General features: G+C 45.8%; 1 protein-coding gene across 1 annotated transcript; it reads right to left on the bottom strand.

The window, feature by feature from the left end:
* Window positions 1-2,092: 2,092 nt before the first annotated feature.
* Window positions 2,093-5,271, bottom strand: LOC121445826 (vesicle transport protein SFT2C). The gene has a single exon (XM_041647971.1). It carries the CDS (start codon window positions 5,234-5,236, stop codon window positions 4,583-4,585), a length of 654 nt encoding a protein of 217 aa, XP_041503905.1. The 5' UTR covers window positions 5,237-5,271; the 3' UTR covers window positions 2,093-4,582.
* Between the last annotated feature and the right edge of the window lie 17,832 nt (window positions 5,272-23,103).

Here is a 23,103-nt window from a genome sequence, read left to right as displayed (position 1 = left end):
GAGCTTTCGCTCCCCAAGTAGCTTCGCTCACATTTTTAATTCTATTTGCTTTGTATGTTTGATGTGGGTGCCATGTGCACATGTGGACAGTTTGCCAGACTTGATCCTCTCCTATCTTGTCCTGGGCACGGAACTTGGATAGTTAGTACCAGGTGCCTGTACCTGCCAAGCCACCTCACTGGCCAAAGAAAGGTGTTTTTTTTTTGTTTTTTTTTTTTTTAAGATGGTTTTACTTACAGCTAACAGTTTGTAAATCCTAAAACCAAAAACAAGTCAGTACATCTCAGAATGCTATTTTATTTTTGTTCTTTGAGAATATTTCCCAATACTTAACAGGTGAAAAGGAGCCAAAGGACCACATGCCATGGGACGTGTACACAGACCCTGACTGGAGCCCTTGTTGCTACCATCTGTAGCAGCCTATATATCTTAGTTGCTTCTAACATTACTGTGTGCTTTTGGAACCTTCCTTAAATTACTTTGGTAGTCCAGGAGAGCAGAACATGATCCACCTTGAGGCAGGTTTCCTGGGAATCCTTAGTGTTCGGCTGGTTTCTGGCCTTTTGCCCAGTGGATGGCCTCCATAGATCATCCTGAGGCCAGGGTGGAAATGAAGTTAGGAAAGGACATAGGAACCCAGTCTTCTGAAAGACACTGTCATCAGGGAGTGAAAGCTGTACAGAATTATCGAGAAGTAACCACTAAGATATGGAATGTCATGTCTTGAATCATGTTTTGTTTTAGGCCGAGCAGGCCCAGGACCTTCCCAGAGAGTTCCAAAATCCGGGCGTTCTAGCTCTTTGGATGGAGACCATCATGATGGATACCACAGAGATGAGCCTTTTGGTGGCCCTCCAGGCAGCAGTTCTTCTCGAGCGGGCCGCAGTGGCAGTAACTGGGGTAGAGGGAGTAACATGAACTCTGGCCCTCCAAGGCGAGGCACTTCAAGGGGCGGTGGGAGGGGACGGTAGAAGTAGGGGCTGAGTAGCCCTGGGCCTCTCTGGATAGTATTTAAGAAGTTCTTATGGACTTACCAAGTGAAGAGAAAAGAAACCTTTACCACTGTAGCCCTGAGCTCTTCTTCTGGGGCAGCTGAATTCTAGGATCCCAATGAGGTTTCCACAATGAAGAGACTGCTGCCACTACCTAGGGTAGTTGGCCCTGTTTTGTCTTGTCCACCCTTGTTGCCCTAACTCTGCCATGTTGTTTGTGAAGATAAAAGCTGGAATCCCCCTTTTTTTTATGTCGTAAGAAATGGAGCACCTCCACAAAGTTGAGTTCATGTCCAATTGGAAATTTATTTCTATATGTACAGTTTGTCAGAGAAAAAAAACCTTGTTTTGTATGAATACAGAATGTGATTTACTCAAGAATTAACAGAAACAACCGGTTGTGTAGTGCTTGCCTTAAGGAACTCTCGTTTCTCCTGCATCTGACCTGCTGGGTGCAGTTCCCGCTGTTACTGACAGCAGATGAAGTCCATGTCAACTCTGCTTTTCCAATAAGTCTTACCTTCTTCCTGTTTCACACTGTCTCTGCTATGCGGAAAGGAATGCTTTAAAGTTCCTCTAACGTAGTTCAAGCAGGCTCAGAACCTCAGAAGATTACACTGGAAGAAAAAGCTGAACCTAGAGGCTCTTGGATGCACCTCCTAGCAGTTTAGGTTTGAGTGGACTTGTCTTCGTTGGGAAAGAAAGCTGGTGTAAACTGGAGCTAACTACAAGTGTCTTAGAGTTATCGCACACACTTCAAAGGAAGTGGAACAAAGTATATTTTGGAAACAGTCTCCTTTTCCACATTTGCTTTATGGCGGCTTCAGGGTTTGGGGTAGAAGACCAAGTGTGCCAGAAAGTTCTTTGCCATGACAGATATCTTGTTTCAAAAAAACAACACCCCTTTAATCCCAGCACTTGGGAAGCAGATCTCTGTAAGTTCAAAACCAGCCTGGTCTGTGGAGAGTTCCAGGACAGTCAGGGCCACACAGTGAAACTCTGTCTCAAAACAATCCCCCCCATAAACAAACAAACAAACAAACAAAACTAAGTGTGAAGGCAAAGGCAGGGCAGTCTCTGAGCTCCAGGTCAGCTTGATATACAGAGAAAGTTCTAGGATTCAGGGCTACATAGAAACCCTATCTGGAAAAAACACCCTCCCCCAAAGAAAAACAAAACAACAACCAAATTAGGACCTGGAGAGATGGCTCAGCATTTAAGTGTACATACAGGGACTGGAATTAAGTTCCCAGAACCTACCATCAGGCATCTCACAACTACCTCTAACTCCAGACACACACACACACACACACACCTTCCAGAAAAAGGAGGGAACTCAGACTGAAAGTCAAAATTTCAGTTTGAGATAACCTTTTCTATGTTGGCTTTTTTTCTTTTTAACTTATTTTTTTAAAACCTGTTTCTCATAACTTTTTTTTTTTAACCTGCATTTATATCTGTGCATCAATGTGTGGCTGGTGTCTTTGGAGGCTGGAAGAGAGTATCAGATCCCTGGAACTGGAGTTAGCACCAAGTGGTTCCTGGGAATTGAACCCATGTTCTCCTCCAGAGCAGCTGGTACTCTTAACCACTGAGCTGTCTCTTCACTGGTTTTTCTAAGAAAGTTCTTATTAAAAAGGTCAGGCCTGGAGCTGCTAATATCTCATTACATTAGCAGCTTTTGGGCACATGAAGACAGTTTACTTGGCAAGTTGAAAAGAGATGCCATAGTTGGACAAGTATATAGAAATCTTCCCTGGCTCTCTCTGGGTATGGAGTGAAGAAACGATTATTTGGGTGTCAGAACCTGAAGATTTCAAGCAAACAATTTTCTTTTTACTTCAGTGTCAGGGCTGGAGAGATGGCTCAGAGGTTAAGAGCATTGCCTGCTCTTCCAAAGGTCCTGAGTTCAATTCTCAGCAACCACATGGTGGCTCACAACCGTCTGTAATGGGGTCTGGTGCCCTCTTCTGGCCTGCAGGCATACACACAGACAGAATATTATATGCATAATAAATAAATAAATATTTTTAAAAAATAAATGAAAGTGTCAGCACCCACACTATTAAAAGCTGTGTTCCTCCTCACCTGTGTTCCCCGGCATAACATCAAACAACTCACAGTCAAGTTCCAGGACGCTACACAGGGATTCATAAACACCCAGGTCACATTGTGAGGATGGATTCATTTATAAACAGAGCCCCTTATATTATACGTAAACATTTACATACAGCATTTTAAATACTCCTGTCAAAATATAAGATGTTGTGCTTTGAGCTTTATAAAACTTATTTCAAGTAATGAATTTTTGAGATGATCTTAATACCTTGAATATAGTAACATAAAAACTGTACATCACTACTGAAAACAGCATTTCCTTTCTTAAGAGAGTGCTCCTTGTCTGTCTGGGGAGCACTAGAGAGAATGGAATATGAGCCATGATGGAATCACTTTGCTACTGCCTGACCTGCTATGCCTTTCCTGTTAGGGCAACATGGGGACAGCCTGGAAAACAATTACTTTCACATTGTACCAGCCAGTGCGCAGATGTGGTTCTCAACTTAGCCAAACATGAAAGCATCTGGGTATATATATTAATTAATGGCTGGACCCATCCCCACTAATATTAATGAACTGACGAAATGTGGCTTCCTTTGATGTGAGAACCATTGGTAAAATTATGAACTCCTAAATACACTTTACTTTTTAGTGTATCAAGACTCAATACTGAATCCAGTTTTTGGCAATAAATGATGATAGATTTAAATGCTGTTTGACTGCAGCACAACAAAAACAATTCTGGATGAAGAGCACTTTGCATTGCATCAGTATCAAATTGTATAGTACTTGCAAAAGCAGCAATAATGTTAGGAATAGTCAACGATTGGCAAAACCTCTCACATCAAACACAACAACTGTAGATGTAAGCTTTTCCTTGTCTCCCATGACCCTTAAGCCCGGTTCTGCGGAAACCTGCAAACTTAACCACGCATCATCCTGGATATCTGGCTTCTTGATTCAGAAAATTGCTCTTTGGTGTATTGCTTTTACGATTAATTTTCCTTAAATATTATAAAGCACCATATTTACTCTTAACTGAAGAAAAAAACTGAGGTATAATGTATCAACTAATCACTATTTTAAATCCAGTGGCTAAATTTAGTGTTTAATCCGATAATCTGGGTTGATTTACACTGAATAGGAGTACGGAGGCTTCAAAAAGTGGCGACAAAAACCGAACCTCTATGCTCAACTACATTCTTTTTAAATGACAAAAGGGAGGGGCAGTTCTTCCAAAGCCACGAAAGCAGCCAAGTCAGCCGTCCCCTTTAACTGACGTCCATGTAAAGCCAGTTCGAAAGTAGTTCATGGATAGTGAACTGTGTCTTTCGGGGCCCATGCTGCCCACCCAGAACCTCAGAACGCTGAAGTTGAAGGGTCTTCTCTGAGACCGCCAGCCCGTCAGTCGGTGGCAGCTGCTCCAGGCGCACGGACTCCGGCGCACAGTCCAGTGGGTGCCTTGTCCTCGCACGCTAGGGTGCCGTGGATTGTGGCGATGCCTGGCTGGTCCCGCTTCCTAAGACGGACGGTCACACCGGGAGAACGTTGGTGAGGCTCGCCCCACGATTCAGGCGGCCAAGCGCTAGGCGCAGCGCCGTCACGCCGCCCCAGGGCAGGAGCCCCAGCAGCGCGTAGAGCAGCGCGGCTACTTGCGCGCACGCGCCGAGCGCCGTCAGCGCCGTACTGCGCAGGACCAGCGCGGCGTAGAGCGTGGCGCCCAAGGCGGCGGCGTAGGCCAGCGCGGTTCTCGACGGCGTCTCCTCGCCCCGCAGCAGACGCCCGCAGGCCGGGCCGCCCCGCAGCAGCGCCGCGCTCGCCAGCGCCAGCACCGAGCCCAGCGACCAGAGCAGCGCGAACTTTCGCGCGCGCAGCAGCAGCACCGGGGCATACAGCGCCGCCAGGCCGAAGCAGAGCGCGGCCAGCAGCAGACCCAGGCCTCCCGCCGCCAGGCGCTGCCCGCGCGTCACTTTTGGCATGCACTGCGAGCCCGCGGGCGGCGGCTCGGCGGAGCTCCGCGGCCACGGCCATCGCAGAGCCTTGCGGCCTAGCCACGCCGCGGCGGCTCCGTCCCCGGCCTCAGGCTCTTCGGCCGTCCTCGCGGCGAGCAGCGGCTCGGCGGCTGCCGGCCTGTTCGCTTTACCCTGCATCAAGTAGTCCTGCAGTTGGCGGTGGAGATCTGCCATTTCGGACCGGGTGCCGGTGGAAACGGGGCTGACACTTCCGGGTTCGGGCGCCCGCAAGCGGAAGTAGCTAGATCCTCAGGCTGCGGTTGGTCGGCCACGGCGGAAGGGTGGTGTCCAAGGCTTTGGGGAAGTCCTGGAGTAGGCGGCACAGCTGTGCTCCTGATTTTATGTTGTAGTTACGGAATAAATCCCGTCAGGGTTAAAAAAATAGTCGAGAGTGGCTGTGGTAGTAAAGGGACGCACTTAGGGCGACTCTGCTGGCATGATGAATATTGACTGTCAGGTGCCTAACATTGTTAACATTTTGCTAAATGGAGGAATTTGGGAAAAGGGTACACAGAATTTCTCTCTCCCCCTCCTTCTTGCCCCTCCCCCTCTCTTTCTTTCTTTCTTTCTTTTTTTAGCAATTGTCTACATTTCTACGGTTACCTCAATTCTAATGAAGGCGCTGGAGAGATGGCTAGCGGTTCTTGCCGCTCTTGCAGAGAACCCAGGTTCGGATCCCAGCACCCACATGGCATCTAACAACCACCGGTAATTTCAGTTCCAGGGGATCTGACGCCCTCTTCTAGCCTCCGCTGAGGCTGCAGGTATGTGGTACACGTACAAACATGCAGGCAGATCACCCATATATAAAAAAATAAAAATTTAACTTAAAAATTTACACCTACAGAGCTTAGGTTATCCCGTTTGAAAGTAGAGTTTGTAAAGAACTGACTCCCAGCCCACTCCTGGTTTCCGTTTGGTTTTTGTTTGTTTTTGAATTACTTCTTTTATATTTTGAGAATATAATTATATTGTTTCTCCCATCTTTTTCTTCCCTTCAAACCCTCCCAAACATCCTTACCCTCTTTCAAATTTGTGGACTCTTTCTCTTTCATTAATTGTTATTACATGCATGTACATGCATATGTACACATTTCCAAATATAACCTTCTCAGTCTGTATAAAGTTACTTGTATATTTTCAGAACTGGTTATCTGATGTTGGATAACCAATTAGTATGCTTTACCCCCAGGGAATTCTATTTCTCCCACTCAACATTCCTTAGCGCTCTCTCTCTCTCTCTCTCTCTCTCTCTCTCTCTCTCTCAGACACACACACAGAGGTTAAGTGGAATTATTTTCCAGATTTTGTACTTGGTAGTTTGTCATTAGTATATAGGAATACTACTAATTTTTGTGTATTGTGTATTCTGCTACTTTGATGAATGTGTTTGTCAACCATAAGAGATTTCTTGTGGAGTCTTTAGAGCCTTTTATATCTAGAGTCATATATGCAAATAAAGATACTTTTCCTTCTCTATCGTCTCCTTCACTTGTCTTATTGCTCCAGCTAAAGATTTTATATACAGTCTTGTCTTGTTCCTGATTTTAGTGGAAATGCTTTAAGTTTTTCTGTGTTTAGCCAGATGTTGGCTGAGGAAATCTGTGTGTTGCCTTTATTATGTAGAGAAATGTCACAGATTCTCTAGAACTTTCATTATGAAGGTATGTTAGATTTTTGTTAAAGGCCTTTTCTGCATCTAATAAGATGATCACATGCTTTCTATCTTTTAGTGTGACTACGTGGTGGATTACTTTTCTGTCTTTTAGTGTGACTACGTGGTGGATTACTTTTCTGTCTTTTAGTGTGACTACGTGGTGGATTACTTTTCTGTCTTTTAGTGTGACTACGTGGTGAATTACTTTTCTATCTTTTAGTGTGACTACGTGGTGGATTACTTTTCTATCTTTAGTGTGACTACGTGGTGGATTACTTTTCTGTCTTAGTGTGACTACGTGGTGGATTACTTTTCTATCTTTTAGTGTGACTATGTGCTGGATTACTTTTCTATCTTTTAGTGTGACTACGTGCTGGATTACTTTTCTATCTTTAGTGTGACTACGTGGTGGATTACTTTTCTGTCTTAGTGTGACTACGTGGTGGATTACTTTTCTATCTTTTAGTGTGACTACGTGGTGGATTACTTTTCTGTTTTTTAGTGTGACTACGTGGTGGATTACTTTTCTGTCTTTTAGTGTGTTTATGTGGTGGATTTATTGACTTACATATGTTAAACCATCCTGGCATCTCTGGGATGAAACTGATTTGATCATGGTGATCTTTTTGATTTTTCTTAAACTCAGTCTGCAAGTATTTTTGCATCCATGTTCAACAGAAATATTGGCCTATAATTTTCTTTCCTTTGTTGCTGTTGTTGGGCCTTTGTCTGGTTTTGGTATCAGACTATAGTAACTTTGTAAAAGGAATTTGGAAGTGTTTCTTCCGTTTGTACTTTACACATAATTTGAGAAGTATTGGTATTAATTCCTTGAAAGTGTGGTAGAATTCTGCATTCAGTTCATCTGGCCCTAGACTGTTTCAGTTGGGATTTTGTTTTGTTTTGTTTTTAACTTTTTATTGATTCTTTGTGAATTTCATATCGTGCACCCCAGTCCCACTCATCTCTCTGTTCCTCCTTATCTGCCCTGCAACCTCTCCTCCCAAAAGAAAGCAAACAAACACAGATCTCACTGTAGAATCTGCATTGTAACACAGTACACCCTTGTGTTTAAACAGCTTTACCTAACATATGTTCATTGCAGTGAGTCATTGGTCTGGTTGGAGGCCTCTGGCTTCTTCTCCACTATCAATACTGGGTCCTCACCAGAACTCCTCTAGGACATCCTGTTGTTGCCCCGGGTTACAGAGATGCTGCAGCTTTGGTTCTGCAGGACCGGACTCTCTACCTGCTCCAGCAGGTCATAGATGGGGTAGATGTTGGGATGGGCCAACTCAAAGTCCTGGATCTGGGCCTAAGTGGTAGCTGAGCTGGTCAGTCCACCCACTCTCCTGCAGCTACACAACCAGGGCCAGCTCTCCTGCTTTGCCCAGGAGAGTGGTGTGGTCAGCTCTCCTGAGCTTATGCCATTGGGGTTAGCTCTCCCTTACCCACACCACCAGGACCAGCTCTGCTGTGCTGCCCAGGAGAGGTGAGAGGCTGCTCCTGCTGTCATGCCCTTGAGGCCAGCTCTCTAGGAAGATTTTTATAAAGGGATTTTTATTTTATTTTGTTTGTATGGGTGTTTTGCCTGCATGTCTGTACCACATGCATGCAGTGCCCACGGAGGCCAGAAGATGGCATTGGATCCCTGGAACTGGAATTGCAAATGGTTGTGACTCATCATGTGGGTGCTGAGAATCAAACTGAGGCCTCTGCAAGTACAACCCGTCTCCTTCCTGCTGAGCCATCTCTCCAGTCCTTTGTGGGAGATTTCCAGTCACTGGTTCTAGCCCATTGAATGCGTGGGTTTATGTATGTTATCTCATCTTGACTTAGCTTTGGTGGATAATATATATCTAGAAATTAACCCTTTCCTTTTAGACTTTGACTTTGGTAGAATGCAGATTTTTTTTAAATGAAATTTTTATTATTTCTTGCATTTTCTTAGTATTTGTTGCAATGTCTCTAATTTTATTAGTTTGGATCCTGTCTTTCATTTGATTTATTTGGCTAAAGGTTGTGAATTGTGTTAATTAATCCTTCAAAGAATCATCTGTGATGGTAATCTTGATTGTCAGCCTGACACATCTGGAGCCAACGAAACTTAAGCAGCTGGGAACACCTGTGAGGGATTGTGTTGACTGGACATTTGGGATGGGAAGAGCCACCCTAACTCTGGACCACACCTTCTGGTGACTGCCACTTGAAGGGACATGGAACAAGGAAGCTTTTGCTTTTTGCCTTCTTACCCTCACGTTGGCTGGTTAGTTCATCTCTCCTGTTCTGACATTCCCTTGCTGGAGTTAGGACATAGTCTTCAGGATTTCATTGTTCCCTGAAGACCAGCTGAGACATCCAGCCTTGTGGACTGAACAACTACTGCATTCTTGGTCTTTCAGTAAGGAGACAGCGTTGTTGGAGTAGCCGGACCACAGCCTATAAACTACTCTAATAAAGTGTGTGTGTGTGTGTGTGTGTGTGTGTGAGAGAGAGAGAGAGAGAGAGAGATTGAGATTCTTTAGTGTGTGTGTGTGTGTGCGTGCGCATGCATATGTGAGAGAGAGATTGAGATTCTTTAGAGAACGCTGCCTAATACAGTCCCCAATTAAGTCCTGTTCTGTTCAGTGACACAGTGATCCTTCCTAGAGAAGGGCCAGCCTGTATGGATGAAGGACTCTTACTTGTGTCTGAGGAGACTTATTTTGTTTGGAAAAGAGGGTGAAAAGTTCATTCCAGAAATATTAGTGAGAATAAAAGATTTTTTCAGTTTTTTTTTTTTTTGGTAAGAGATTAAAGGTAGCTGAGAAGATGATTCAATTGGTAAAATGTTTGCTTTGCAAGCATGAGGACCTGAGTTCGATCCCCCATACCCATGTACAGTTAGCTAGGTGTGGTGGCATGTTTTCACACCAGTGCTGAGGAGGCAGGCAGGTAGGTCCCTGCGGTTTGCTAGCCAACTGTTTTAGACAGCTAGGCAAGTGCCAGGGCAGCGGAAACATGTTTCAGAACAAACGAACAGGAAAACAAGAAAGGGAAAAATTGGTGAGCAGTGTCTGAGGGGCAATTATCTGAGCCTGTTCCTTGACCCTTCCCTCACACACGCACGTACCCACATGAATATGTGAGCACATACACAGAGAGAACTTGGTGGCTCCATGATAGCAACAAGAAAATGACAAAGCACTCAGAAATGTGACAGGTCTAGGAGAGTCTAGGAAGAACCCTCCTGGGAGACAGAAATCTGTGCCTAAAAACGCGGGAACAGTCACAGGCTGGAAACAGTTCTCAGTGCATCAGGGGCATTGGGAGCAGAATGGACAGAATGAAGGTGTGGTAAGAAGGGATTTACTGGATTGGATTATACGATATAGTCTAGGTAGTCAACAATACCTGCTTCATATTAGAGGGTTAGGCCGAGAACTGGGCAGTCGCCGAGTCCAGAGGCTGGATGTGTCAACCTGAGGATGCTGGTTCTGGTTTTAGTGAAGTAGTCAGCAGAGCAGCAGAGACCACCTTGTCCAGAGGGTGCAGGTGAGCAGGTGAAACCAGTTTACTTCTGGGTTCTTTTATCAGAACTACCACCAGGGGGCACCACCCACATGTATGGTGAGCCTTTCTGCCTCGAATCCGATCAAGAAAAACCCACAGCTGTTTGCCTTTTAGTTAATTTCAGGTTCAGTTGGCAAGTTTCAGGTTCAGCTTGACACCTGGTCATTTCTTATGTCATGCTTTATTTCCAAAGGCAATATATAATATGGTCATAATTCTGCCTAACATGATGCAGTGATCTCATATACAGCTTCAAACATATTATTTCTTCCAAACAGGTAGGTAAAGTCCCTTGAAGAATGCTTAGTCTTTTAATGTCCAAAACTTAAGATTGATAATGATTTACAGCACTTAACCACTGATACTATTTCTATCAGTGTTATATTACAAAACAAATAGAGGAAAGGACACACAAATATCTGCTTAATGTGAATGTGTATATCTTCACAAACATATATTCTAAATAGACTGTGTCGGCTAGTGTGAAAACTGACACACAAGCTAAAGTCTTAGGAGAGAACCTCAACTGAGATGATGTCCCCACAGAATTGGCAGTGGGCAAGCCTGTGGGGACATTTCTTAAACAATAATTGATGTATGTGGGCCCAACTCACCCAGGGCAGCACCTCCCCTGTGCAGGTGGTTACGGGTGGTGTAAGAAGACAAGCTATAAGGAGCAAGCCAGTGAGCATCACTCCTTGTGGTCTCTGTGTCAGCTCCTGTCTCCAGGTTCCTGCCTTGAGTCCCTTCTCTGACTTCCCTGGATGATGGATTACAGACTACAAGATAAATAAACCCTTTCCTCCACCAGCTGCTTTTGGTCGTGTTGTTTTTATCACAGCAATAGAAACTCGAACTAAGACATGCACAGACATTACCGTGACTGATCCTGTGTGTGGCCTTACCTGCCTTGTTACCCTAGCCATTCTGTGGCTCACCTACCTCAGCAGGCATCTCAACAGGTTGTGCTTGGTGACCAACCATGGAGGGGTGACTAGCACCTTTATTCCTGAGGGGTCTGTTCAATTAACATCCAGTCTGAATTGGGTTACTTTAGTGATATTTCCTTTTATTTTAATAAATAAAGCTTACCCGAAGATGAGAGAGTAAAAGCTGCCCTGGTCAACCTTACAGACCAGGTAGTGGTGACACACACCTTTATTTAATCCCAGTAGCCACACTAGTTTGCTGTGGAAACTGGCAAGTGTTGCGCGCCTTTAGTCCCAGCACTAGAGAAGAATATAAGACAGGAGACAGCTCTCAGACACAGTCTTATTCTGAGGATTCCTGGAGGCAGGATCACCATTTTGAACTGAGGTAGAGGTAAGAGCCATTGACTGGCTGATTGACTCTTCTGACCTTCAGGTTGAACCCCAATATCTGTCTCTGGGTTTTTATTTGTCATGGTACAGGTTACTGGGTTATTCTCGTTGGCATCCTGAAGGATCTCCTGCATTCCAGACATACTCTCTATTACTCCGTTGTGTAGAGGAAGCCTAGTTCTTCCTGGAAGTCTGGATCAGTCATTTGTCCTGTTGCTCCTTAGCCCATTGATTCAAGGGCATCATGAGCCCAAGTGGCCAGGAAGACAATGAGTCTTAGCTTCCAGTTTAATGGAAGATTTGTTATGCCTCCTGACAGAAGCACTTGCCCCTTCTGGAACCAAAACTTCTGGCATGCAGAGCACAAAGTCATGCAGACAGGAAGGACAGATTTTGCTGGTGGATCACTAGAAGTGGTGCTGAGAGCGGAGCCATTCTCATTTCCTTTGGTTCTTGGGCCCATGCTTGTCTATATGAACCTCAGTACCATCTGTTGGATGCTGATTCTAAACGTGTACAGCCTTTCGGGGAGCCCTGCTCCGGCTGTCTAGGCTAATGCCACATAATTGCTGCCCTATGTGTTTCTTAAAGGTCAGTCCACTGCTATTAAACCAGATTTCTTCAGGATAGCAGGGAACGTGATAAAACCAGTGGATTCCATGAGTGTGGGCCTGCCGTTGGATTTCTTTGGCCTTCGTGCACCTTGATCAGAAGCAGCACTGTGTGGAATGCTATAAGCATGGTGGTCAGCTTACCATTAGGTCCTGGCTGGTCACCCTGGGGAATGGTCCTCTACCTGAGTGCCGGTGCTCACCTAGGGGACCCCTGACTTTGTTATGTGGGGCAAAGACTTGAATGTCTAGAAAGACAGAATACTGAGACACAGAAAGTGAAAGCTCTGATTTTACTGATGTTCCCTTTGGGATGGGAGGGTTCCAGAGCTGGGAGCTTGCCAATAGGACTTTGGAGTGGGTGTTTTATAGGGCACTGTGTCCTCCCCTTTTGTATTTTGAACCTGTCAAGACCCCTGCTGTGGAGAGCATGGTCTGTGGGTTATGAGGCACTCAGCAGTTGTATATCCACATGAGATTTGTCTTTTGAATATACTCAGTTTATCCATGCAAACATTCCTTATAATGTCATATATAAAATGCAATACTTAAAATAGAAATACATAAGATATATATAATACCTTATATACCTAATGTAAAAGTTAAACAGACATCACACCAAACAGGGACAGTTGTTAGGGCAGAAAGTGCTGCTGCAGGGTTCTGCTGGACAATCTCTGGTGGAGGACACTGGAAGTTTGCAGACCCAACCCATATCCGCTGAGAAGTCCTTCAGCTGTGGCAGGCTGGAGGGATAGCACTGGTAGGGGTTGAGGGAGGCCTTGAGAGTGTTGGCCAGCCGCTAATACTGAAAAATGGGCGTGTGTGAGGCCAGCGATGGTGCAATTCAATGGTCGCTGAAGTCAGGGCCACCACACACAGAGGCCAATTTCAAGTCCTTTTGCTTATGGGTATCAGCACAGAGTCTGGAGAAGCTGTTGTCTTGGGAGCATGGCATTGGGATCCTCAAGACCATTGCCAAAGTTCCAATTTTTGTATCATTTCTTTGGTTTTGCCCTATCAGGGTTCACAGCTCAGGGCAGGTTCAGCAACATATCAGTGCTACCCAGGGGTTAGTTCACTAGTATATCAAGGCCTGTCTTGGACTTGGCTGTATCTGAGCTGCCTGTGACCAGTCCATTAACACATTAGAGCTTGATTCTAAGGTGTAGCTTTTTACCAGAGCTGACTGGTGGCAAGGTCCTGTCTTACAGGCATTATGTTATTCCAAGTCACACAAAATGGTTTTTAAGTTTCATAAAATATTTCACTTACATTTCTACTATCTGCCCTGGGCCTTCCTACTATCTCTCTTCTTGAGATGGTTTCTGGAGAAAGAAGTTGCTGTTGAAGTGTGAGCCGCAGGGCTACGTTCCTGGCACCCGGCCTGCCTGCACGGCTAGCTTTATACCTGAAATAATTACACAGAAACTATTCTTTTTTTTTAAATATTTATTTATTTATTATGTATACAATGTTCTGTCTGTGTGTATGTCTGCAGGCCAGAAGAAGACACCAGACCTCATTACAGATGGTTGTGAGCCACCATGTGGTTGCTGGGAATTGAACTCAGGACCTTTGGAAGAGCAGGCAGTGCTCTTAACCATTGAGCCATCTCTCCAGCCCCACAGAAACTATTCTTTTAAGCACTGCTTGCCCATTAGTTCCAGCCTCTTATTGGCTAGCTCTTACATATTGATCTAACCCATTTCTAATATTCTGTATAGCCCACAAGGTGGCTTATCAGGGAAGATCTTAACCCGCGTCTGTCTGGAGTGGGAGAATCATGGCGACTCCTGACTGGGCTTCTTTCTCCCAGCATTCTGTTCTGTTTACTCTGCCTATCTAAATTCTACCCTATCAGAGGGCCAAGCAGTTTTCTTTATTACTTAACCAATGAAAGCAACAGATAAGATACAACACCCACCTCCATCAAGTTGCCACCCAATGGAGCCCATTCTTGCTTTCCCTGACTACCTATACCCCTCTAACTGTCCGCAGTGCCATATAGAGGGCACTGCCATTCAGCAGCAGCTAGATCCAGGTCAACCTTGTGAGTAGAAGTCCGTGATGTTGGGTGCATGTATAGCGTCCACCTCTGCCACCATGGGCAATGACAAGAAGAAAGAATGACTGAAAAAGAAGCAGTAGCAGTCAATCTGAGACTTGTCCCTACTCCTACGTTTGAATGCTTGGTCTCCAGTTGATGGAATGATTTGTTAGGGATTAGGAGACATTTTCTTGCTGGAGGAGGTGTGTCTGAGGGTTTCAAACACCTCCACCATTCAAGTTAGCTCTCTTTGCATCCTGCTTGTGGATCAGACATAAGATTTGAGCTATTGTTCGAGCACCAGCTGCTTTGTTCCCACTATGGTAGTCATGCGCTCACCCTCTGGAATGGTAAGTGAGCCCCAATTAAATTCATTCATTCATTCATTCATTCTTTCTTTCTTTCTTTCTTTTCTTTCTTTTTTCTTTTCTTTCTTTCTTCCTTTCTTTCTCTATTTCTTTTCATGGTTTTTTGAGACTGTGTAACCGTGTAACAACCTTAGCTACACTGGAACTAGCTCTTGTAGCTCTATCTACTAAACTCTTCCTCTGTAGAAGTCACCTTTTCATGAACACAAGTATCTTCACATCCTTTGTCAATTTGGTGAGATCCATCTAAAAACTTCTTCCCCAAAAGCCTTTCTCACCAATTTTCCAGCCATGCTCTTTTCAAGTCCCATTGGCTACCGCCCTTGAATGAGAGCTTTTCTAAAAAGAAGCTGTTTCTGCGAGGAGACAAACAACTGAAAACAATAACAAAACCTCCTGGATGGCATGTGTCTGCAGAGGCTGGTGGTCCAATTGGATTTCTGTGCTGTGGAGAGATTGGGATTTGCTAGGTCAAGAGGCTAGTTGCCTTATCTTGGGCTAGTGTTAACCTTCTGGGATAGACATTCTCGCCCCACTCCCTGTCTGAACTAATACCTTGTGATAATAAAATAAAGCCTCTTAGAAGCTATTAACTTAGCAGGACACTGGCTTGCACCAACCCAAGATCTAAGAATTCATCACGTCACATCTTCGCCCTATAAAATAGCTGTCCCCATCTTCTTGTGCCTATATCTCTGGTGTACCCGCCAATATATTTTAAAATTGATTTTCTTTTGTGATTTTCTTTATTCGGTAAAACTATAAAACAAAACAAAAGTAAACAAAAAAGCCCTGTGAAACTGTTTCCATGTTGGAACATGGAATTTGGTGTGCCACAAATCTGTATTCTCAGGCCATGGTCACTCAAAATGGCTCCAGAATAAACTATCTCTTGTTCCTTTAGGATGTCAGCTGTGGTTTTACACATCAACAAGCCCATTAATCAACCAGCAATCACATTTCTTCTACATCAAGACTATTTCCTCAACCAAAGCAAACCTACCAGAACCCGAGAGTTGGAGAGCTACGACCTCTTCAGCGCTCTCCTGCACAAGTCAGAGGACCCCACTCCTTTTTAACCAGTGCCCCCAGTTTTATGGCTGATGCCCTCCATGGCGGGACTTCAGCTGTGCTCCAGGTTGGCCAGTTGTACGGTGAGGGTTTCAGTTTGATTTTCTGCAGCTTGAGTGCCATGGCTGCTGGAGTTGGAAAGACCCTTTTCCAGGGTACACTTAGAAACCCTTAGACGGGGCCAATTAATTTCTACCCCTGAACTTAGTCTTTTCCCTTTTCACTGTATCCAGAGATGCTAGAAGTAGCTAGTCAGCGTCATTGCTTTCTTTGCTTTCAAAAGTTGTATGTACGGAGTCACCACGTTCTTCGCCCCTCACAGGAGGTGAGCGAGGGTGTCAACTGTGTTTGTCTTGCGTAGTTCTTTCCACAGTGCACACCGGGTGCTTTCAGTGCCTTGTGCCATCAGGAGAGTCGTTAGTAACTTCCGGTTTTATTGAGTTGGAGAGTTAGCTCCAGATATCACCAAATCAACTAGAGAAATTCATCCTTACAATTCTGTTTCTTTAAAACCAACTTCTAGTGCCACAATCTGTATTAGTCAGAGACGGTTCAGAAGTTAAAGGGCACTGGCTTCTCTTCCAGAGGATCCAGGTGCAATTTCCAGCACCCACATGGCAGCTCACAACTGTCTGTAGCTCCAGTTCCAGGGGATCTGACACGCTCTCACAGACAGACACACAACCAAAACACCAATGCGCATGACATAAAAAGGAATAAAATGATTTTTAAAAGACTAGAACTGGTAGAAGAATGGCTACACCTTAAATGGGGAATTGTTAAATTCACAGTCATGGTGGAGCTGGGCAGCCCAACAATTGCTGAATAGAAGAGACTAAGAATCCAGCATGTTGGTTGGTCTCCAGGAGTCCTCAGCAGTCCCAAACTTGTGCTGAAGTCCTGGAGGTTTCCTGAGAGCTGCTGGTCTTTGGTCTATACCAGAAGCCCAGAGAAGTTCGTTCTAGCATCAGTGAAGAAATTTATCGACAACAGGGTAAGTGAGGGTAAGAGAGAAAAATCCCTCACAGGAGCGCCCAGCAGCTTGCCTTTCAGTTGATTCCAGATTTATTCAAGTTGACAGCCAAGATTAACCATGATACGCAGAGATCCACAGTCTCTGACCAAACATTCCCTGAACAATAAGCCACTCCAATGCCAAAGATCTTTAAGGAAACCAGACTTTAAAACAAATCACATGTATCCCCGGGGAGCTGGAAGACTACATGCATGGCCAGGGCAACATTCTGAGAAATGATCAAAATGAGGAAGTCTGGTATTTGGCTGCAATTGAGTATAAAGGAAACAACAAAATAGAACAAAACAATAGTAGTAGCAGCATTTGAGCTATATGTGGATCAGTAGTACAGGGTAAAAAACAAAACAAAACCAATTTTTAAAAAGTTCTCATACACCACACACACAAAACAAAACAGCAACAACAAAACCGCTCTTACTTTGGGGGCTTGGGAGATGTCTTGGTCAGTAGAATGCATGCCTTGTGATCATGAAGACATGAGTTTGATCCCCAAAACTCATGAGAGAAAAGAAAAAAAAAGTTGGGAATGGTGCTGTGCACTTGCAACCCCAGTACCAACGAGACAGTGGTAGGCAGGTCCCTGGGGGTGCTGTGCACCTGTATCCCCAGTACCAACGAGAGAGAAGTAGGCAGGTCCCCGGTGCTGTGCACCTGCGCCCCAGTACCAATGAGACAGAGGTAGGTGGGTCCCCGGGGTTTGCTGGCCAGCCAGCCCACAGTGCTTGGTGAGCTACAGGCCAGCGAGAGACTCTTCTTCGAAACAAAACAAAAATAGAAGTAGGTGGCTCCTGAGGAACAAGAACAGAGGTTGTCCTCTGGTCTCCACGTGCACACATACGCTCACGCATGCACACACACAACTGCCCAAATATACAAGAGGCTTACGTACATTTTTTGGCTAATAAATAGCTTAAACTGACTATGAGTGAACTGTGTAGCTGGGCTAACATGAACACAACATGGCCTTCAGAGGCTGTCCCCTTTAGAAGAAACAGCCTTCAATCACTAACCACATACACAAATCCCTGCCACCAGTTGCCGCGGGGATCAGGGCTTTAGAGTTGTTAGGGTAGCTAGAAAATGTCCAGCTGGGCATGGTGGTTCCCTCCTGTCATTTCAGCACTGGAGAGGCTGAAGCAGGAGGTTCCTGGAGATTGTGGCCAACCTGAAATATACAGTGAATCTCAGGTCAGTGTAGGCTAGAGTGAGACCTTGTCTCAAACGCCAGTTCCCACCTACAGCTCTATTTCCAGGGGATTAGACGCTTCTGAGCTCCAAAGGCTCCACATGCTCATGGTGCTTACACATGCACTCAGACACGCAAACACATAAACAATAAAGCCGCAAATCACAAATTGCCTTTTAAAGGACCTAGACGTTGAAACTTACTAAAGTCCTTTCCACTCATACCAATTCAGTTCAGGAGGAGAAGTGCTGCAGACAATTTCTCTGAAGCCCTGGTTTGTGAAGTGCACAGTAAACTCAGGTGTCCAGCCCAGGAAAAGGAAACTTTCCAAAATGTTTAGAACAACTTGACTTTTGACAAAGGTTTACTGGGCAGCCTTTCCGAAAGGGGCTATAGGATCGGGTAAACTCAGATGAGAACCTAGAGGGTGACAAACGTCTGTTATCGCCGCGGATCACTTGGGCCAGGGATGTGGCTTAGTTGGTAGAGTGCCTGCCCACCGTGAATAGTGCCTGGGTTCCCGCCTCAGCGAAGGATAACAGAGTTGGTGGTGCACAGCTGTAATCGAACACTAGGGACATGGAGGCAGGAGAAAGTCAGGGTCGTCTTTGGCTGCATGGTCAGTAGCCAAGTGCTTTGAACTCAAGGCCAGCTTGGGCGAAAGGAGACTGTTCCAAAAAACAAAACCAAAGGGGCTGCCGAGGTGACTCAGTGATTAAGAGCAATTGCTGCTCTCGCGGAGAACCTGAATTCAGTTCCCAGCACCCACACCTGTAACTCTAATTCTGGAGAGCCTGGTGCCCTGTTCTGGCATCAGAAGACACCAGGCACACCCATAGCGCACATCTATGCATGCAGGCAAAAGACTCATATACATAAATGTAACATTTAAAACAAAACCAGGAGACAACACAAGCCAATGAACACCGAGTCCGCACGTAAGCGTGTGGCCAGCAGCTGCCTGGGTGGAGACACTGGAGGTGACTGTCATTCTTCCTAGCCATGCACATCTTCCAGCAGAGAGAGTTTCATAGCAGAAAGCTATCAAAGAAAACAAGTATGATAAAATAAGTGGTCCAGAGACTTTCCAGGGAAGCAATATTTATCGGAGATATCTTGGTTAAAAAAAAAAAACATTCATTTCCCTAGGCACAATGGGCTCCGTTTTCTTGGCCATCTGCCCTGTGGACATTGGCCTTACTAAAGGCTCATGACCTCTTTACCCCAAGAAGAATTCACGTTGACAGCTGTCCCTCCCAGCCCCTCTGAAGTCAGAGGGTGGCTCTCACTACTTTTGTCCTGTCATTCTGGACCTCTCCGGAGGCAGGCTTTTCCGTCCTAAACTTTTTCTGTCCTAGCTTGTCCTTGGCCGACCCCAAAGTGCTTCCGGCCACACCTTCTAGGCTTGGCCCTCAGGCCAAGTCTCCTGCCTAGCAGAGGTGAGAGTGGAGCGCCTGGGAGCTGCGGTAGTGGGACGCTTGGTTATGGCCTAGTCTTTCCAACAGGCTGGGTAGCCCCCAGAGGGAGCTTCTGGAAGCCCTCAGGGAAGGAGGGCCCCAGGGAGTCAGAACATCATCTCAGTTACCAAGGTAAAGAAAGGAAGCTGTGATGTGTGAGTTCTAGACTTGGGAGGGTTGTTCTACTAACCAACTGTGTCTTCTGCCCCAACCCTGAATCTCCCTGCCACCTTTTAGGCTCTAAGTGTTTGTGCTCATGTGTCTAGGTAGGGAAGGGGACAGCCCTGGGCCTCTTGCCCTTCTAGGACTGGCCAGTGTGGTCGTTCACCTTGGTTGCACAATGAGCCTTCTCTGGAGGCACATCGGGTTTGGGGGATGGTAGGGTGGGCTGCTGACCATTTTGGGAATGAAGTTGGGGAAGCTCTGACGGAAGGGTTGCCCATCAGGGTTGGTTGTCACAATGGGAAAGAAGAAGCGAAATGTATCTTGATTTGTAGGTGGTATGGTCTCAGAGTGGCTGTGGCCCTGCAGGGGTAAACTGGCATTGGTTTTATTCCCTTTGTGCTAGAGATGGGGCCCAGGGCCTTGTGTATGCTGGGCAAATGCTTTGCCACTCAGCCACACCCCCAGCCCCACAGTGGCTTCCAATTGGGCGGCCAAGCCTGAAATGGTCTGTGATGCGGATATGTGGCGCTCCTGAATATGAAGGGCCATTTGCAAGGGCTTTGCTGACTGGCATCCTTTCCGGGCCAGAGGTGCAGATGGCACTTTCCTCCTCAGAGTTTTGGGAAGTTGTGAAGCTCCTCGGTCCAGCTCCAGTCTGAGACTAGAGAACAATGAGACTTTAAAGACACCAGGAGGATCGCAGACACGGCAAGGTCAGTCAAGTTCAGGCTTTGCGGGCAGGAGGGCTTGAGTTTCATCCCCAGGACTTATGAAAAACCGAGGCACTGTGTGATTCCAGGGCTGGGGAAGCAGAGACAGTAAGATCCTTGGGTCTAAAAAAAAGTCTCGGATGGCTCCAGAGCTTGTCCTCTGACCTCCACATGTATGTTTATACACGCGCGCGCGCGCGCGCGCACACACACACACACACACACACACACACACACACACACGGAAAGGGAGCAAGAAAGAGTGAGAGGGAACAAATCCGTACAAAGTACAATGATATGTATAAACTTATTTAGTGTGCTAACTCAAACAATAAGAAAAAGTATCTACCTAGAACATCTATCTACCAGTTGTATTAAGCTTCATCCAACATGAATCTCAGAGATAGAAACTGAACTGACAAAAATTCTACGTGAAACCGCATCCATTCCCCTTCAGGAATATGCCACCTCACGGCGATTTCCCCCAAGTCTACTTTATGAGCCCGCCGACCTCATCAACCTTCTTAGGCCGGGGAGGCAGCTCAGTCAGTTCAATGCTCGATCTGCAAGTATGAGGTTCGGAGTTTGATCCTAAAACTCTTGTTTTGTTCTTCTTTTAAAAACAAACAACAAGAAAATCCTCCTAAAACTGTAGTGGCACATAGCTTGTAATCTCAGAGCTAAGGAGGCGGAGGCAGAGGCAGGTGGATCCCTGGGAGTCTAGCCTCCTTGGAGAGTTCTGGGTCAGTGAGAGACCTGTCTCAAACAATAAGAGGGAGAGTGATTGTGACCAGGACTACTACACATTAAGCTATGACTACTGTATGCAATGCGCACAGGTGCACATACATCATCAGGAAATGCATTGACATACACACGTGCTGTTGTGTCTTAGATTTTCCTTGGAAAGATGCAACACCTAATGACTGGGCACCCAAAGGAGGGAGCTCATGGCAAACCAAAGCAACAGCTAGACCAATGTCTGCCTTGCTGAACCAATGGCTTTTATTGGGCTAGAAGTGATGAAGTTCCTTACATGGAGTAGGGACGACCCAAAGGCAGATGCCTCACCCAAAGCCCACCCCAGCTCCAGCCCGAGAGCTCTCTGGGAAACCTGCAGGCAGTCCAGATATTCTCTTCTCTGGGAGGGGGCTGTTGTTCTCCCAGACGTGTGACTTTCTTGTTTACCTCCTGAGGCTCACGAGTCCACGCCCTCCCGGAGCGAGACTACCAGACAACACTAGGTCATGCACAAACCTACCCTTTGGCTTTCAACAGTTAATATTTGACTACAAAACCATTCCTAGGACCGAGACCTGAGCAGGGCCTTCTATAAAGAATGCAACTAAAACAGGATTCATTTAAGTGAGATAAAGAGTTTAGGGACATTTTCTGTTATAAAACCAACCAATCCTTTAGCATGAGGTGTCTTATGTCCTTCTAGAGAAGATGAAATGGGACCTCAGCAAAGTACCCCACTTTGTCCCCCAAACCAGGAGAAACTGAAGCAAAGCAAGTCACACCATTAAATCACCAGAGGATCATATTCACATTGAAAATCCGCCGATTTTATCTCCCAAGTCAGTTATCAGCTTAAACAGCTGGAACAGGAGCTGAATGTCAGCTAGGCACTTGGAAGGGTATGACTGTTACTTTTTAAAAGTATGCCACCACATTTTTTTTTCTGGGGTGGGGGGACAGGGTCTAACTATGTAGCCTTAGTTCACCTAGAACTCACTGTGTAGATCACTGGTGTAGAAAGAAACAAATAAAGAATTGCCATATATGTCAAAGTAATAAAAGACAAGGTTTAGCCGGGGCGATGGTGGCGCACGCCTTTAATCCCAGCACTTAGGAGGCAGAGGCAGGCGGATCTCTGTGAGTTCGAGACCAGCCTGGTCTACAGAGCTAGTTTCAGGACAGGCTCCAAAGCCACAGAGAAACCATGTCTCGAAAAACCAAAAAAAAAAAAAAAAGACAGGGTTTATTCAGGATATATATGACTGACTAGGCCCCAGCAATACGGGTTTAGGTTACTCCACCGTGGCTTGGTTTTACTCTCTGATGTCTTGAAAGGGAAATGGGAGGGTACTGTCGGTACCATGTGTCGGCTGCCCCGGTGTCTGGGTTCTTCCCGGAGGGAACAAAGAACCGAATGCCCATGGATAAAGGAAATAAAGACTCAGAAGGAGTAAAAAATGGGTATTTATTGAAGCAGAAAACACACTGTCAGGAAGGACAGGGCTTCCAGAGCCAAGTGGTCTCTGAGCTGGTCCCTAGACCTTTTCTCCCTTTGAGTCTCTCCCCACATTTCATTCCCTCAGCCCCCACAGAAAATACCGTCAAACAATGGCGTTATTGACTGAAGTAATCAGACAACCACATGGTGTTACCCAGTGAATTGCTTTGGTTTGGTAGATGGCCCGGGTTAATGGATGTTGGTTAGTTACTTTCCAGATGCTATGAGATTGTCTCCTTCCCAAGTAGGGATGTTCTATCCTTCCTCCTACCTCTATTCTCACTGCCAACCCCTTTTCTGACTCCTCACAGAAACCAGTCATAGCCTGGAGTCAGGGGAGAGAGCTTAGGTAGGCCAGCCGTCAGGGAGCTGGTACATCCCGTACGGCTGTCTGTAACAGGTGTCCACACACCCTCCTGTCTGCCGGGAAAGGCATGTGGCCTCCTCTGCAGGGCCTGTCCATTGTGGCATATGGATTAGTTACTTGTTTCATGGTAGAGACAAAATATCTGGCAAACAAATTTATTGAGCTCACAGTCCCAGTAAATACAGCCCCTCACGGCAGGACAGACAGGGCAGCAGCACTAGCAGCAGCAGGTGGCTGCTGGTCACGTCTG

This window comes from Microtus oregoni, unplaced genomic scaffold (genome assembly GCF_018167655.1).
Source record: "Microtus oregoni isolate MIOR12 unplaced genomic scaffold, Mior012 001056F_ref0000126, whole genome shotgun sequence".
NCBI classification, from domain to species: domain Eukaryota; kingdom Metazoa; phylum Chordata; class Mammalia; order Rodentia; family Cricetidae; genus Microtus; species Microtus oregoni.
The sequence above is the reverse complement of the archived record's forward strand: the minus strand, read 5'-3'. Positions and strand labels throughout refer to the sequence as shown.

Coding starts and splice junctions, on each gene's coding strand:
- LOC121445826 (XM_041647971.1), bottom strand. CDS start 5,236: ATGGCAGATCTCCACCGCCAACTGCAGGACTACTTGATGCAGGGTAAA.